General features: G+C 38.7%; 1 protein-coding gene across 1 annotated transcript in view; it reads left to right on the forward strand.

Moving 5' to 3' along the window:
- Positions 1–15,849, forward strand: part of CLSTN2 (calsyntenin 2) — a 268,987-nt gene extending 253,138 nt beyond the window's left edge. The window contains exons 11-18 of the mRNA XM_009325105.1: positions 1,096–1,262; positions 4,787–4,935; positions 6,385–6,608; positions 9,335–9,505; positions 10,152–10,297; positions 11,755–11,878; positions 13,491–13,675; positions 14,330–15,849. Of these exons, the coding sequence (XP_009323380.1) occupies positions 1,096–1,262; positions 4,787–4,935; positions 6,385–6,608; positions 9,335–9,505; positions 10,152–10,297; positions 11,755–11,878; positions 13,491–13,675; positions 14,330–14,539 (1,376 nt within the window). The 3' untranslated portion in view covers positions 14,540–15,849. The remainder of the gene's footprint in view (positions 1–1,095; positions 1,263–4,786; positions 4,936–6,384; positions 6,609–9,334; positions 9,506–10,151; positions 10,298–11,754; positions 11,879–13,490; positions 13,676–14,329) is intronic.
- The last annotated feature ends 2,915 nt before the right edge of the window (positions 15,850–18,764 follow it).

Raw genomic sequence — 18,764 nt, forward strand, 5'->3', positions numbered from 1 at the left:
TCCACACACAAATCTTCACGTTGAAGTTCAAGCTTGAGCTAGCTTGCCTCCAGAAGTAGCTTGTTTGACACTAAAGCTACAAACACTGTAGAGATGAGTTATCTACCAATTACAACAGCTTATCAACTGTTAATCCAATTAGTCTGCATGGCTTCACTGTTGCGTGGCTCTCTTCGTCCTCTCAGGCTCAAGGTAGGCAGTAATTCACATGCATTGATATAGCTACCACTTGCAGGAAAGAGAAGCTCTAAAAACTCTCCTAGAGGAGGATGAGTAAATCACTAAATATCACAAGAGTAATTTAGATGCTATGATCACTGGTGCAGGCAGTATGTAATCACATTTTATTGACAACTCCTAAAGATCAGTCTTCCTTTGAAGCTGCCTAGAGTGAAACTGAATAGAGCATAGCTGGAGGGCCTAGTGCAACATACAGTGACGAGACCTGATAGGCACAAAATGAGCTGCTCTGGGCAAAGGAAGCACTATCAGCCTTTTAGCACAGTGCTGTGCACTGGCCTGCGTGCACTGCTGTGAATTTACACCATATCCTTAGAGGCAACCATCCGTAGAGAGTGTGGCAGCTTGCTCACACAGAGCCAGGACTCTTAGCACATCTAAGAACTTCAGGTAGTATGTTTTTTGGAGGAGAAAGGCAAAGACTGTGTAAGTGATCTTGCAATAGAAAACTTGCAAATACTGTTTCTGTATAAACAAACGTTGGTGGTTAAACATTTTTTTTAAATTCGTGTTTGAGCACTTCAATAATGTCATCAATTAATTTTTAAAAATGCTGTGGTTCCTTGCACGCAGGTTTGGGAAGCCATGTTTCATCTCAGAGTATGTTATCACAGCTTTATAAATACCTGAATACAATACTGGAAAAGCACTGACAAGAATCTTAAAGACAGGCTGCTACTAGGTACCACCCAACAACCCACAAAGCAATTCCACTTACCACAATAAATGGGATCTCAAATATACTTGGCTAAAATGGATATAAATTCTTTAAATGTGTTAAAACATAAAATGAATTATTAGATGTGTGGTTTGTGTATTGGTATCAATAATCATTTTATATTCTCTTTCTTGCAGGAGGTGAAGTCACCAAGCCCAGATTTGCTCAGTACTTCCATGGCAGCCTGGCCAGTCTTACTATCCGGCCAGGCAAAATTGAGAGTCAGAAAGTGATTTCCTGTTTGCAGGCCTGCAAGGAAGGTCTGGATATTAATTCTCTTGAGAGTCTTGGCCAGGGAATAAAGGTGAGGGATGAGCTGACATCATCTTTGATAAAAATTTAGAGCTGATTTATGAAGTGGAGAGCCCGAGGTAGAGTACACACAGTACAAATGCACTCCCAGAAGCAATGTAATTTCCCATAAAGTCATGCAGAGAGGAAGCGGAACAGTAAAAGAGCTGTGATGCTGCAAAGAAAAATGTTTCCATTATTGCAAATCTAGGTGCTCAGAAAGTAAGGCGCTGCTGCGATTTCAGAGTCCATAAGAATTGCCAGGTCGTGTTCTCATGCTTATTTTGGTAGTTTTACAGAAATAGACATGATTCCAAAGAATTATTGAATTTTGATCTCAAGTAGCTTTAAAGCAATGAAAAACGTAAGTGGAATATCTTTCATCTAGAGGCAACTCCGAAAAAAGTCCCAGTGCAGTAGGATTGAAAAATTCAAAGTGTGTTCCAAGAGGAAAACATTATGGGACATGAAAATTGGACAATAAAAAAGCCTGAAGTCAAGAAATTAAAATTTTACATTTGCATATAAATCATTAGCCATCTTCATTCTGCATATGACTATCTTTACTGATATTGTAAGACTTTTTCTACGATTGGAGAACAACAGACAGAAGGACGTCCTGTTTCAATTGACAGAGTGGCCAGATTGCTTTGCATTCATTAAGACAAATTCTGTTCTTTTGGATACATATGTAGGAGCTTGACTGTAACTTCTATACCGCTTACATGAGGTGCTTTGTCAGTTTGCCTTTACTGATACCGTTATTAGATGACAGGTGTTCTTCTGCCTAACGTGTAAACACAGAGTTAAGCGATTTCCTAGCACACGAATCACAATACCATCTTCCAAAGGGGCTGAACTTCGAATTAAAACTGGGAAGATACTTTGGCTGCAGACTGTGCATCCTGTGAAACTGCACAGGAGGATTTTTAGTGTGTTGGTTTTCAGTGGGAAGGAGGATGGTGCTGTAACACTTGATCTAGAGCACGCAGTGGAAGTGCCATGTACTACATTTTATTAGCTAAAACTTTTCATTGTACAAGGTAGGAGACTGATCTGAAACACACTCAAATGTCTGTCTAGGTGATAAGTTGCAGTGGTGTAGTATAACCGATACGTTTTCTGAAGACAAGGGTAAAAATGAAAATTAGAGTGCAAAGGTAAGGAGGAATTTTGCTAGCTCTAGCTTTTACATATAAGCAAAACACCCCAAAGAATGTTTTTTTTTCTTCATCCTACCAAGGACATCATTAAGCATTTCACATTGTTGCTTCTCCCAACAGAATGACATACTTAGGAGTAAAAGCTCTTTTTAAAAGACAATGCATACAAAGGGCAGGTAGGGTTTTTCTGGAATGGAAGTGTATATGCCTACCGGTAAGTTCTTTGCTGGGATTTTACATGAATTAAAGCAGTGTACAGTTGGTCCATGGTGCTTAAAAGCATAGTACTTCCTCCCCTATTGTAACACTCTGAAACTTGACAATATTTGAGTAGTCTTGTTTCATGGGCTTGGAAAAATCCCTGTTATACCACCCTCTGCTGCTCCAGCACGGGTGATTGGCTTCCTTACTGTACTAGCAGTGCGGTGGGGAAAATGAAGATGAAGGATTGTTTTCTGCCTTTTCTTTCTTTGTTTCACCAAACTGCAAAACATGTTCATTTTTCGAAATACAGATGAGGCATAGTGGTTTTTTAAAGTTACTCTTTTCATTTTTACTTACTCAGCAAGCTCAACAATCAGTGCAACAGCAGGAGGCAAAAATGAAAGGAGCAGAGACAGATTGTGGTAGGGTTTCTTATTGGGGTTGACAGAAAGAAGCTCAGATGAAAGCGGAACAGTTGGCACCTGACCTTGAACAGAAGATTAATAAAGAGAAAGGGTTTCTGGTGTCAAAACCAAACATACCTGATCTCAGACAAGCGTGTGTGACAGTTGCACAGATGATAGGTTCTGTGTGGCTACTCACATGGCGCTTAGCAGATTCAGTGTTGGCAAACTGATGTTGGAAGATGTTTCTGCTGGACACTTTGGACCCATGAAGCTTCACCCTTTAGCCTCCTGAGAAAGAGCAATGCAGCTGTAATACCGTTTCTGACACAGTAGTGTTGGACTTTCTTTGTCTGCAGCCTAATTTTCAGATATCTGTAACAGCTCTCAGAAATACTGGCTAAACTGTCGCTATTTTTAGCCTTTTTTAATGAGAAAGACAAAAATGGCTCAGACTAGGGCTTTCTGCAGTCCCTTTGGCAGCATTCCAGCTGTTCTGGCAGCTGAGCTATTAAGCTAACTAGGTAGCTAGACTCTCTTTTCTGCTAATTTTATTCTCTACTACTGCTAGTTTACAGAAAGGAAAAAGAAGTGTGTGCAGGCTGTGACTCATGTTAGTGCTCCTCTTTGTTAGAAAATACCCTTCTGTGTTATGACCTTCCTGCACAAGCTTTAAACCCAGTCCTCCGTGTTCTGTTCGACAGAGAACCCTGTGCTTCATTCTGTTCTTCACAGTCTCTTTGCTCTTTTGCTTTTTAACCTTTCTCATTGTAAGGAAGTGTGGACAACCATTGTCTGTATAGAATAGAACATGCTCATATAACCAATATCCGGCTTTGGGAAGGGACTGCATGTGAGAGAAGGGTGCATTTCTTTGTGTTTTGTGCTGACAACAGTAGGGTACAAAATCAAGGGGGTTAGTCTGGTTTTCTCTGCAGTGCAGATGGTTTGCTGAAGCAATTAACAGACCAAAAAAATGGAATCAGGATGAGTTACGATGAAGACAGAATCAATCATTTGCTATGTGAATATAGTAGCGAAGTTTCTTGGTCAGCAACTGTTTCATGTTCAATGCAATGGACTAGCGAAGGACCAGGCCTACTGGAATAGCCATGGACTTTGCAAGGTTTGTTGGCTCAAATGAGCAGCTGGCTTTGTGCAAGTAGCAGCTCCGTCTTAAGTCATGACACCTTTATTGATCATGAGGCAGAAAGGAGAATCCCCTTTATTGTGTCTGACGTTAATGAAGATGTAGGAGGCAAATGTTATAAGTGTTTTGTTCATTCATGTTGAAATATATCTCAGAAAGATAGCCCAGGGTAAAACCAAACACAAAGCAGGAAAAGTATGCTTCTGCATGCTACTCTGGTTTAAGCCGATATTTTTATATGGGGGATGTGTTTAACCTAAAAAAAATTACATAGTAATAATAATGATGACAGTAAGTTAAGGTTTTCGAACTCTACAGCTGCAGAAATAATATCAGCAAAGTTGATAAGGCTGGGCAAAGTACAGCAAATTGGGATTAGTTAGTTAATTATAACAGTAGTTATTCAGATATGAAATAGATGGCTGATACGAGTACATGTTTTAGGGAACAGCATGTGGATTCAGCCAACAATAACTACTAAGAATTTTTTTTTCTTAAATCATTAGATTTTTAACTTACATCTGTGCAACATTCCTTAAAAAAAAAAAAAAAAAAAAGTCTTATTTTGTACTCTGTACCTGGTACCTTAAATACTAATTATATGCATTTCCCCTAGTATCACTTCAACCCTTCCCAGTCAGTCCTTGTCATGGAAGGAGATGACATTGAGAATATAAATCAAGCTCTCCGAAAGGTCTCATACATCAACTCTAGACAGTTTCCTACTGCAGGCGTACGACGTCTCAAAGTCTCATCTAAAGTCCAGTAAGTTATACTTCAGCTGAACTGATTAGATTAGGAATATTTTTCATGAATTACTTTTTTCTTTGGACATGTAAAAAGAAGAATTTTGGCTAAATTGCATCGCTAAATCATACTTCTATGTTACTGAGCATAAAGGATTAATTTCATTTACTGTTATGCTGATTTACGTTGTGGTTTTCTTTTTACATTGTCCTTTTAAGAAATTTTTCTTGTTAATGTAATTTACTTGCATTCTGTATATAGTTTGGAGCATACAGTCTGGACTGAACAGTACTTGCATTTATTGCATTCTTATTTTACTGTTCATTTTAAAAAGTTATAGTTTCTTCTGAGATAGCTAGAGCCGTGACTTTTTAAAGCAGGCCTATTACATCTAACAGACGATGTATCTGCAGGAACAGTATTTGTAGCTGTGCTTGAAATAGTCTGTGTCTGTCTGTATCCTTATATGGCTGTCATCACTGAAGTACTCGTGTTGGGTGTTAAACAGAAATCTGTGTCCTTCCATTTTCATGCGACAGTAGTGACAGAACCTGCACAATAATGTTTGCAGTTCTACATAAAGAGCTGTCTGCCACTCCTGAGCTCCCCTGGGGTACGGCTCTGTTACAGCAAGTTGTACAGTGCCATGAAAGCAGATCTTTAGAGTGAAAATAAACGTCAGTTCTATTAACTCTCATCTACTAAACCTAGTTCTTACTAAGTACTAGGTTTAGCCTAGTGCTGTGGGCTGACCACACCGAGTGTTTGGAGAGCATCTTCTGATGTAATTTCGCTGGAGGCAGTCCAGTTTGCACACTCCAAGGCTGGCCCAAGCCTTGTACCTGGATGAAGTCAGGTAGAGTTTGTCAGGAGAGTCACTTCCAAAGCACAGTGCTGATTTAGATGGCAATGCTAATACAGGCCCCTTTTGTCCCCAGGAAATACTGGGGGGTGCCAGAATGAGTTCATGATGGGTCCAATTTAAATGGATAATTAGGCCCTTTTATTCACACATGACAAGATAGCCATATTATATTCATTAGCTATCGCTTTGAGAATTTAATGTTAGGTTTACTAAAGTTAGTTGTTATCAGCTAATTAACTTTAATTTTTTTTAACTGTTCACTACTTTGTGAAATGTCAAACATCAAAATATTATTCTCGCAGCGACCTTACTGAAGACTGAGCTTGTCATGAATCTGTTTGCTAAGCTGTCCCTACATAATTTCAGTAGTTGTGAATGTGGGAGGGGATGAGAGGAACAGAGCTGTTACTGTCACTGCTGGCCTATGTACATGGTGGTACAGATGCATGTCCTTATGTGTGGCAGTGTCAAAGTATGGAATAGACGGATCTGAGACAATACAAAAGGATGAGAGCCATCAGGTGGGTTTTGGGCAGTGCAAGTGCCACACACCTCTGATGTGCAATGTGTTACATGCAGTTAATGACTAATATATTTTTCAGATGTTTTGGTGAAGATGTCTGCATTAGTATCCCAGACATAGATGCATATGTAATGGTGTTTCAGGCCAATGAGCCCAAGATTACAATAAGTGGGATGGACCACTTTGCTAGACCAGCTGCACAATTCGAAAGTGAAAGAGGTGTTCTTTTGTTACCTGACATCAGGATTGTCAGCACGGTCACTAAAATGGAGCATCCAGTGGACTTAAAAGAACATGACAGAGGTTTGTGGATTTGTTTTAAATATTATTACTTACTCTGCAACATGACTCCTCACATTTTTTTAAAGGATAGTGCAAACAAGTAATACAAAGGAAGTCACTTCACCCAGATTACTGCAGGCAATGTTAGGCAGCAGTAACGCTGTACTGAAGACATTCAATTGAACACGTTGAAAAATGTGTCAAATAGTGATAGATCAGTAGGCGCTTCAAAAAAAGCAGCTTTTCCATTTAGTGTCTCACCTACTTCAGAATAATTGCTTTCCACTCTTCTCTACATGTTCCATTGAATAACATATTTTCATTAGAATCTCTCTATTTGTAACAGATTTTTGTTAATTGTACTGATACAGTGGAAAGCAGTAATTGACTAATAGTTGGTGTTTTAGTCTTTTATATTTCCAGCTCTGCTACTGACTTGTGGGCGATACTCGAGAAAGTAATCTTATGCCTCAGTTTCCCATCGATATAATGTAAATAAAATAATTTGCAAAGATTTTTTTCAGTGATGGCAGTTTATTCTGATGCTGAGCAACGTGTGTATTATTCGACACGAGGTGAATGTTCAAAAATATAAGTAAGGTTTAAAATAATTGTCTATAAAGGAATCTTTCATTTGGATGTTTGTGTGCAAGGTAAATGAAAAAGCCTAGTAATCTGAGGAATCACTCTAAAAAATATTTGTTGGACTGGAGTAAGCAGCAACTAGATGTACATCTCTTGAAAAGATAAGATCGCTGATGATGTGCAAGTGTAGGGCATGGATTCCCTGAAGCCATGCTCTGTAACAATGCTGCTTATCACTTGCCTGAAACCGCATCTGTCCTCTGAAGGCTGGAAAGTCTATCATATCATAATATCAACTGCATACAATTACAGTATGTAAAAAAATGAATTCTTGCATAGAAAAGAGTGATCATTATCCGTCACTTAAGACACAATGCATGTATGACGCTCCATGTCCCTAAATGTTATGACATCTTCAAAACTGTTCAGTGAATTAGGAACTACTGCCCTCCAGTTTAATTCATAAATTTCATCTATCCCAATTTTTCCCAGTACAATTATTGACATAATTACTGTTGTAGCACCTTGTAACCTAAAAAGCCTGAGTCTCACCTTGAAAAGGAACATAGCAGCATTTCTTAAACTACTGTTTAATTCCTTGAAAGTCAGGCACCTCCTAACGTGCCATCTTTTGTTTGTTTCCACTAAGAGTGGTTAAAATGGGTAGATAATAATTGGCTTTGGCAATAAGTGTATTTTGCAAAAGATTATTGAATTCTAAGTCTCAATTCCTGCATTATAAGCTTGAATCATGATTTCAGCCCAGATATTGTGTGACAAAGGCAAAGACAGCCATAAATCTTGACCTATATCTACCTATAGCTATTTTTCCACTTATTGGGGATTTACATAACCTGATTATCATGACTGTAGCAGAGATGCACATGGCAAGGCTGAGAAGGCTGATTTAGTCACCCCCAGTCCCAGGACCAGTTAGGTCTGTCTCTCATCAGAAGCAGATCAGGCAGTTGTCACAGGCAGCAGCATGATTATGGCTCTGAGGCCTTATTTTCCTGCAGAGGGCCCCCGGAATGCCAATATGTTGCTGCTTGTCCTGCCTCAGTAAAGAAAGCAGTGGGACCCTGCCAATAGCTAAAATTGCTGCCCCTACCTCTCCTGTTTGCCCACTGACAGCCAGAGCAGCAAAGCTGACCGGTTCAGGCTTTTCCCTCGCTCTGCAGCCCAGCTCTTGCCTATCTCTCATAGCTTCCCATGAAATAGTCCAGCTCATCAGCCTTAGCTATATTCAGATTTGCCTATCCTGCAAATTTGAGTTGGGTCTGCATTTTTGTATAAGTAAGTTAGACCTGTACATAGAGTTCAGATACCCAAATTCACTGTACCAGGAGTTGGGAATCTAGGGCGAAAGACTTTTCTGTCTGTGCCTTCCTTCCCCGTGCACCCTCTAAAATGAAATTCGCAAAATGGGCACAAAGCTCCAAGACAGCAGTCTCCACATCTACGGTAGCCTCAGGGAGCTGGTTAAGCAGTCTTGCCAGAGGTTCTGTGCTAAGTTAACCAGGGAATTAAAATATTAAATTGATATGCTACGCTTTTTCCAGCGGCAGAACTATTTTTTTTAATCATATGTACTGAAGGATACATTTACAGTTTACAACTCAGTTTCTCCAAGTCACACAACACAGGATCTTGCCATTTATGATAATACCATGTTCCTGGAAGATGGCCATGTTCTTTGTCATGGGCCATAGAGTAACTGAGAGAATCACCCAAGCATAGATAAATTTGACATGTATTTTTCCAGTTTGGTTTTCCTTGAGAAAAGAATGAATGTGTGATCCCAACCTGGTATCAATACAGTATTGAAAACCAGACCTGTTTACATGAATTTATTTCCACAATCAAATTTCAATTTTCTACTTACAGTGCTGTTCTTGGATGCCTTTTATTACAGTGCAATATATTTTCTATCTCACTAGGTATTTGTAGGCCTTCATCATCATAGCACCTGAACAGGCAAGACACTTCTCTTTTGATTTGCTTCAAGTGTGCTGTGTTTAATATCGGCAAAAAACAATTCAGCCATCTTTGCAAAAATTGAAAGCCCTGATGCAAAGCACATAAAATGACTGAGCTGTTCTGTGATCATTTATCTTAGTTTCTTTCTTCTTTTTTTCATGGTATATGCCATTTGTTCACAGCCAATAAGCCAGTGGTATCAGAGGAAATGCTCCACAACTTGGATTTCTGTGATATTTTGGTCATTGGCGCAGAACTAGATCCTGAACAAGAGTGTTTAGAACTAGATCATGTGGAGCTTCAAGGAAAACATCTAGATGCCACAAATTCCACAGCAGGATATTCAATCTATGGTATGTTCACAGACCTTGCTTTCCCTTATTTCTTCCCAATACAATTCCCAATTCCAACAATTACATTATTGGAATGAAAGGACTAATTTGTAAGAAATTAGACAGAAATTTGTGATGTGCTAGCCATAAAATATTCCAGGAGAGACTGTGTCCCAAAAAGCATAGTCACTTCTTGATCTCTGGGTGTGCTATGTTTATCCTTTGGAATGCAGCACACCTTTATCTTGATCTCAGCATACTTCCCGCTACTCCCCAAATAAGGAAAATAACAACACTGCTTTCTTTAAATGTGGGGGTTCTGGTGGACCACCACAGTGGAACGTGGGAATGAGGGGATTCCTCAGTGCTCCTGCACAGTGCTGGTAACTCACCGGCCATTTTTTTCGGTTACTAAATATTTTATTCTAAATCTTTGCTGTTGCATTTGTTCCTCTCCATTATGGACCTACATTCATTTCCAGAAACTATTCTCACATAATTTAGGATCAGCCAGAGGCCTCATCAGGGAATATTTGATGCACTGCCATTTTCAGATCATTCTGCCAAATTTTGTATTTTCTGTGAACATTTGATTTCTCCTGTACTGCACAGAGCATTTGTTACATAGCATCTCCTTGAGATTATTACTGCTCTACCACCATTTCAGGTGTGGACAGCATGCACAACTATGAACAAGTTCTTCGGCAGATTCGATATCGTAACTGGTACAGTTCTGCCACCTTTGACAGAAAGTTCAGAGTCAAGTGCTCAGAGCTAAATGGACGTTACACTAGCAATGAATTTAACTTGGAGGTAAGCAATCATTTAGTCAAGTTTTCTTTTCCAGCACTGAGGCTGAGCACTAGCCTTGCCTTCAGCGACATCAAGTTTTCTTTAAAATATGTAAAATGATTGACATGTTGTGGTAACTGTAATGAAATAGAGGAAAAATTCTAAGTTCCATTCAAACAGGAAGTTGACTTCTCCTGTGGGCATTCCTCAATGTGGGTGTCTCTATTCTGCTGCATATGTAAGATGACGTCCCTTCTTTAGAACTCCACTAACACAAAGAATTACTCCTGTTCAAGCAGAATGGAGGCTAAGGTCATCATCATTGTTTTTCTATGACGTAAAATCTCCTATAGGTCTTTTTGAAGATTTATACACCTGCTCGAAAGTAAATCATTACAGCCTCATTATTTTCCGTAGATTAGTTATTTTTTAACTTAACCTGACATACTTTTCTTTCCTGCAGCATTCACCTTTTCAGTTTCTCCAAGCACTACCCCCTTACAATAAGTTTTATAATTTGTTCTTCATCAGATGGAGATCATTCCTGGTAATTTACATGATTTCAGATTTCTTTGAGGAGGAAAGTCAGTATACAGGTAACGAACGCATAGGATGGACTTCATCTGCCATATTCTCTTGGATCCACTACCTAGACATGGTCAGTTACCACAGGGATATTTAGATAGCTCTCCTGAGCTTATGTGTGCTGGTACTAAGTCCAGTGCAGCACAAAGGCTCAGGGACTGAGAATTACTGCTGATGCAAAAAAAGGAATCATGGACCTATTCTGAAGAACCAACTTATCCAAGTTGGTTCCCGGGTACCAAGTAACTACAGGAAAGGGCAGGACCTTCTTAGCAATAGGCTCAAAACTTAATAATGGGTTCTATAAGTTTTTACATGTTTACATTGTATTGAAAATTCTTTTCACCTTAGCATTCTGCAGCCCTGACAATGACTTCAGGGTTTTTGCTTATAACATAACTATCGGTAGGACAGAGAACTGATATGGTATCTTCAAAGAAAGTCACTCTGAAAGTAAGGGTGCAGGAAGAACTGAAACCTCTTTTAATTCTCTCTTACTGTTTTGGTTTTAAACACAATGAGTTTGATACATTCTCTGTCAGTGTTCAGACTGACAAATCTCCCACTAACTGTCAGGGAACACTGTAAGCTGATTAGTATAGAGAAAAAGACGCCACTACTTATCCGGTCAGGTAAATCAAAAAAATCCTTTTCTGTGCCACTTCATAGTCTACAGCTAGAAATGTTAGAATACATTTTTAATGCTAGAAATGAGAAATATATTAACCTGTGTATTTTTCACTGGCATAAAGTGAATTTGGCCTTTAAGATCTATATAATAATGTTCCTATCAGCTGATGAACTTCATAGTTTAATGTAATGTATGGAGCCAGCAGGTTTGGAATTATAGAGCACTTTTTAGTATCTATTCTCTTATTTTTGTCTTGTGCCAGGTTAATATTCTACACAGCTCCAACTCCAACTTCATGGACCATGTAAATCATATGATAGCACAACCACAATTTCTCCAATCTGTCCACCACCCAGAGGGAAGCATAAGTGCTGTTCACAACTCAGGTATGTGACGACTTTACAGAGACTGCTCGTAATGGTTCTGGTATGTCGGTATTTCCCTTCTGATTCAGCCTGGTCAACAAATAAAGCCCTGAAGTCCATAGTTACAGCTTGTGAAACCTCACAGAGATCACTGCACAGGTATGAATGAAGGTAACACTGAATTCTTTTCTTTCTTTCTGAGGAGGTACTTTGTAATTAAAAACTGGTGTCCTTTTTTAAAGTCTTCATTAAAGGTTCCGTACTCTGACACACATAGTTAAGAAAATGTCTGGTTTCTAGTATTGAATGCTATGAAGGATAATATTTATGCTCATATTGTCTTTGTACATCTGTATTTCTGTGGCATATTAATTTCTGCTCACCCCTTTCTAAGCAAAAGGAAGAAATGTTTGTGTTATTTTTTAAATATGTAATTGCTGCGGTGCTTCTGTTAGCTGCTGTCCAGGCCTCAGTCTGGAGCTCTCTGGAGAGAAGACAGGTCCACCTAGCCACGTGCAGGGGGCATTAGTATATATCAAATACAGAATTTAAATTGAATTTTTAGACTATATGAGTCAAAATATATACCCAAATCTGAATCCTCTTCAATGAAGTTAAACCCAGGGCAAAGATACCTGTTTAAATGCTGGATTCTGAAATCCTTTTAGCTGAATGATACATATGTAAAGAAGGAAAGCTGATGTAAAGTGTAGGTAGTTATAAGTAGTTATATACAGTTATGCTTAGAAAATTACTGTATTTTCCTGTACACTTGTACAGACATTTTACCAAAATGAAACTGAATTTTTACAAAATTAACTATTGCAAACTAGTTCTTTCTTCTTTACTTGAATATTGTTCTGATTTGTGTTCCATTCTTACAGGCAGGGCAAGGCGATAAAATGGGGTACAGAACTACTATAGCTCCTGGAACTGCAGTACCTAGGTAGCACTTCTCCACTAACCTAATTATGGAGCTGATAATGTACGAGTATTTCAGAGAGATTTCTTCCTGTGACTAGGTAGAGACAGAGGCTTCTCAGAGTGCAACAGCACAGTGAGGAAAAATGTCTTGAATCCTCAAGAGTCTCCCAGGAAGGTTGTAACACAGGCAAATAGAGTAGCAATGTGTTATTTTATTTCTTGGAGATGGAGATTTAAATCACAGTACAAGTGTTTGAAACCTTTGAAAATATAAGCTCTGAGGTATACTTTTTCTCACAAGTGAGGTTAACGCCTCAGCTGTAATCAGAAGGGGACAACATGCAGGTAAGATAACTGAACCTTATTGCAAAAACACTTGTTCTGGAACGAATTGATTCTGCACTGACTGACTACTCATCTTCTGTAATAAAGTGGCTTAAAGAACAAATGCTAGGCATACTCACTTTTTAGTTATGATTTGTAATACTCGTTATAAGATATCTGTAAACACCATTCGTGTATGCTCTGCCTTAGTAGGTGGGCACTTGTCAACGCTTTCTGTAGTCCCAGGCACATGGCAGATGGCTGTGCCGATTCTCAATCCAAAGGAAGAGGTGCTGAAGGGAAAAAATAGACAATGTATTTAGTGTTTTGTAGGCAATTTGTTCCACAAATATAAGCCCATTCCCTTTTCCACCTTTTGTTCCAGTTGTCCCAAGTGTGGCTACTATCGTTATCATAATCTGTGTGAGCATACTCATTTTCATCATAACCTTGGGGGTCTATCGAATTCGGACAGCTCATCAGCACAGCTCTGCAGACAACGACGGAAGTAAAGAAAATGAAATGGATTGGGATGATTCTGCTCTGACTATTACCGTCAACCCCATGGAGGTATATAACTGAGGCATAGTATTATATCATGATACTCCCAGGAGTTACTGTCTGGGCTGGTAGCTTACTCAGCAGTGAGTTTTAAGCCTCTTTCAGCGTACGCTTGTTTAGGCTTGGCAGAACAGTTGTATGTACGTACACTCAGGACCCCATCTCAGTTTTCAGCTCCACACACCATGATAGTATGTAATTGAGCAATTAATATTTGTTGTCATACATAATTACTAAATAGGATGGTGAAGAATTCTTGGGCACAACACCGCTTCCTCTCCATCCATATTTGCACCCTAGGTACCCAAGGTAAACAAAGTTACTTTGTTTTTAACTTTTTAATGTAAGCACTAATACACTAAAAGGATGGGAAATGATCAGCAGTTTAAAGGAACTGACATTGAAGGGTTAAATTTTGGCAGCTTGACTAACAAAGCTATTGCTTATTGACATTCCATTCTTGTTACAGTAGTTTTTGAATATTTGCTACTGAATTGTATCCCATTTGATGCCTAATGGTCACATAATGATGGAAAGCAGATTTTCCCAGCATGTTAGGAGTTTCTAAATCTGGAATAAATGCTCACATTCTCACAGCCACTGGCTAGCAAGAAGGCACTTTTCTTCTACTGTCTCTCTTTCATTTCTTTAAATGTACTGTAGAAATATGAAAAGCCTCACCAGACAGAAGAGGAGAGTGAGGAAGAAGACCTAGAAGATGAAGAGGAAGACACGACGAGTGCTGAATCAGATGAAAGTGAAGAGGAGGAGGAGGAGGAGGAAGAAGAGGAAGTGATTATCCAAAAGGAAGACAGACAGAATGCCACCAGGCAAGAGCAGTTGGAGTGGGATGATTCAACACTCCCGTACTAAGAGCCCTCCAGCCACATTGCTCTTTTGTAACAACCAATACAATGTTTTTTCAGAGCCTATGAATTCATTGACAGGATTTGAACTTCTGCTTGCCTGTAACTGTTTTGGCTAAAATGATCTTGTTGTAGTAATTGATAACGAGACCCAACCCTTTTCTTACAAAGCCTGGAGAAAACATGGTACAAACATACTGGCGTCACCAGTAATAAAGTAATCTAGAGCTTGATCTGTTAGCAAGTATAGTTTTCAATTTCCTGTTTCTATACTGCAGATATGTGACAAAAGTCCTGTCTCTCAATCCATAGAGGTTCTGCCTTTGCTATTTTTTCATACAGGAGAGATTTCAGCTTGTTATGAAGAATTACTTGTGGGGGTCCAAATAACAGTTGCCATTTGACTTCACACTCTTACAGGTGTAAAATATAATCCATCTTCAAACTGGGGCAGAGTTTTAGTGCTACAGGTGACAGAGATGGAATTCCATTTGTTGTCTCATCCTGCCTTTTGGATGTTAACTGTCTTCTACAAGGGAATATCTAGGACTTGACAGGGGATGCATATGTGCCTGTGTAGAAGTGGACAGTGTATTTTTCAGGCATGCTGTCCGAACCCTCAAGACAGGGGTTTTTATCCAGCCCACCCATAGAAACTTAAGAGAGTTTAAAAAAACAGCAACAACAAGGGGCTGCTGAAGGTTACAAAAAAAAAAAAATCGTTCTGTGTCCACAGATTGAGTAATATGATCTTATGCAAACGGTAAATTCTAATGGGATTGATTTACTGAAAACCTGTAGAGCTGCTCATTAGTTATGGATTGAGCAATTTGCAGCAAATCGATGCTTTAAACCGTCTGTCTTGTAAAATCATTAGCTTGCTGCAGTATCTTACTGAAGTAGCGGAAAATAAGTGACCCCGTTATTCCATAGCTATGTACGGTTGGGATTTAAACAATGATTTTACATGAGGAAAACGTTCCCTTTTGCTTTAGTGAATGCCAGCTGGAATTCCTGTCTGACTGTATTCTATAAAACATTATGCCCTATTTTCTTCTGTACCCTTACCCACCTGAGTGGCACAAGAGAAAGTGACAACACGCATACACAACTGTCAGCTCTCTTTTGTGTTCATAATTCTCCCTTATTTCTTCTTCCTGAAGCCATTAATGTTGAGAAAAAGGTTCTATAACATAGAACAAGAACAAATAAAACCTACCTGGAACCAAAAGAAGTGAAAACAAAAACTAAACTCTTAAGAGGTTGAGAGAGTACTTTAGTTTGTTACAGTAACACAGCATATTTTTCTTAAACACTATTTAAAAAGGAAAAAAAAAAAAGCAAAGCTACGTACAATGTGTTGCTAAGTCTGTGTGGTGTGTTTTTTGTCCCCTTTCCTTAATTATCTTTGCATCTTCAACGCTCTGCATACCAAATGATGCAGCACTTGCTAGGATAACTGCTGTAATGCATAAACAACAAAATGGCATGGAAGTGAATGGTGCCTAGTGGCTTGTCTGGTTTTTCGCTAAGTACTTCTTTTCTTTACAATTTCATCACGGACTTCTGCTTTTGTAATTTGCTGTTTAAAATGAGCTGCTTCCTCTTCTCTTCTCCTCTCTCCCAGCGAAACAAGCAGTCAGCCTTACCACAACGGGACTTTCTGGAGCACCCATGAATGGTAGTTGATACTGCAAAGGGTACCTTGAGCAACCTTGAGGGTATCCACCTCCCTCAATACTAAATTATTAGCAGCTCCTGAATGTCTTGGAATATAGAGACTATATTGGGGGTTTGGGGGTTCTTTTAATTCCAGTTTCTGCATCCGATAGTTGCAGGGAAAGATTGACAGCAACTAGACCTTGTAGTTTAATAACTAGAAAGTAAATGAAAAGAACTCTAAATTAATTTTAAAATTAGAGATCTTCATGCTCTTTTTTCTTGTTGGCACATGATTGTTAAGACTGGCAATATAGAAGTTTTCTTACGTGAGCAGTCCTGTTTTATTTTTATTCTGGTCTCTCACATGCGTTAAACTTACAAGAATATTTGCAGAATCAAGCCCACATAAATACAGTTTATCTGCAGGAATAAAGACTGTAAAATTGGCCAAAATTTCTGTTTAATAAAAAATTAATTTTAAAATTTCTGAATATCTTGAACAGAAATTTTATGTTAGATCATTTCCTGACATCCTAGTATCCTAAATAATTTCCTAGTGTTAATCTTTGTTAGTGACATGAAGCAGGGTCTTCATGATGCTTGTTACCAGCACATATCAGCACAGCTTTCTGCTCAGAAAAAAAAAAGATCTAAAATTAAAAGTAGATATTTAAATGTCAATCTCAGATTTAAAACTGGACTTAAATTATTTTTAAAAGTTTCTCTTATTCCTGATTATTATTATTGTTGTTATCGCACCAAACATTAGAGCAACTTAAAAACAGCAATTTACAACCTTATTGACAGCCTTTAATTCTTTTATATGTTCATGTCTTCATCAGTGTGTTTCTCCATCAAATAGATTTTTTTTCTTTTTGTTACTGGAAGCAAGTCTTTTCAGGTCATGCTGGTACATTACACAAGAAGCAAACAAAATATTTTCTCTACTGTAAATAAACCTACATTTTTAAACCTAAGCAACGTAATACAGGCATGTGTGTTATCACTAAAATCTGGTTTGCAACAAGATATGCAGCAAACTAAAATGTATCACTGTACTTATTTTAGATTACTCAGTGGAGTGCGTTATGCAGCATTTTTCATTCAAATAAACAGAAAATTCCTCTTCACAAAATGTTAGTGAGAATGAGATACTTATTCACAAAATGAACCTTAGAATTAGAATATTTGTATAGACGTTGACAGCAATGACTTCATGAGCAAAAAGCCTACTAGAAGAATAACATAGAAATATCACTTTTTCTGAAATTATTTTAACAATATTTCCTCCCCTCCATGAATTATTTTTTGGTGTAAACTACTTGCTTAAAACCAAACCAGAACATATACATATATGTGCATACATACACACACTCTCTCTCTTTTTTTTTTCCCCCAATCAGAAACCAAAAATCTCTCCTTTCCTCTCTGAAAAAAAGTGTTTATGCTACAAACTCTGAAATGGCAACTGCAGTGTCTGGCTCTTTACGATGTAATGTTTATCCTTAGTCCACTTGCAAGGTTGAGCTATGAAGTCACACAAATAAAGGTGGCTTTTTTACAGTAGCAATAAACAAGTGCATCCAAAAAAAGTCTCTGAAGAGGTACCTGTAATGTGTGACATCAGGAATCCGTGACGCTAGCGGTCTAAAATGACATCACATGAATGCCTTTAAATTTTTGAAATTCTAATCTAAGGCTGGGAAAAGCTGCAAAACCTACAAATGCAAATTCAAGATGGTGATACACTGTGTTATCTGAATTACTATAACTGCCTAAGTTGCTTTTGTGATCAATAGCTCACATTTCTTTTTCACTTCTACCCCCTCCACAGGTCTTTTATCTTTGCAAGTAAATCCTAACATGCACAGTTGACGTTAATCTCAATATTTACTGCATTGGCTGGCACCAGTTCAAATTAGAAATAGACACATAGGGTTCGTGACATCTTTAATACTAATTAAAATAAAACGTTGTTATTTGTTCATTCAAACAGGCAATAATATCCTGCAGTGGTAGCTCGACTGCTTTTTAACTGGTGATGATTTCCCCTGCCAGGAGCTAATGGGAAGGTGCAGTTTATTTCCCTTTCCAGTGTGTTGCAGTGCTGGGCTTGCTGCAAGCACGTGCACCATCCTTACTTCATTCAGGAAGAAAGTAAGACTCAGAAAAGGTCAGAGGGTTATAAAGTTCCTCTAGTGGGGATGAAATCCGCTGTCTCCATTGCAGGAGCTGTCCCTGCCTGACCCTAAGCTGAAAATAACTCCGTGGGACATGAGTAGCCCCAGATTAAGGACTGGTCAGAGGGTAATTCAGTAGCAGCCCTTACTTTACTTTGGCAACCCCTTTTGAGCCCTGCACCTAATTTGTGTCTCGGCTGTCTCTTTCTCCGATCTGTAACCCGAGGGGCAGCTCTTGATGCTTTTACCTGGTGGCGATCCCAGCAGGTTGGGACACGACACTTCCTCGTCTGGAAGTTTTGGTGCCAGCACATGCACCACCCCATTCATGTCCACCACCATACATGATTAGCAGAAGAGGAGAACGAAAGACTTCACTGAGGTGACAGT

Source organism: Pygoscelis adeliae, unplaced genomic scaffold (genome assembly GCF_000699105.1).
Source record: "Pygoscelis adeliae isolate BGI_AS28 unplaced genomic scaffold, ASM69910v1 Scaffold155, whole genome shotgun sequence".
Classification (NCBI taxonomy): Eukaryota; Metazoa; Chordata; class Aves; order Sphenisciformes; family Spheniscidae; genus Pygoscelis; species Pygoscelis adeliae.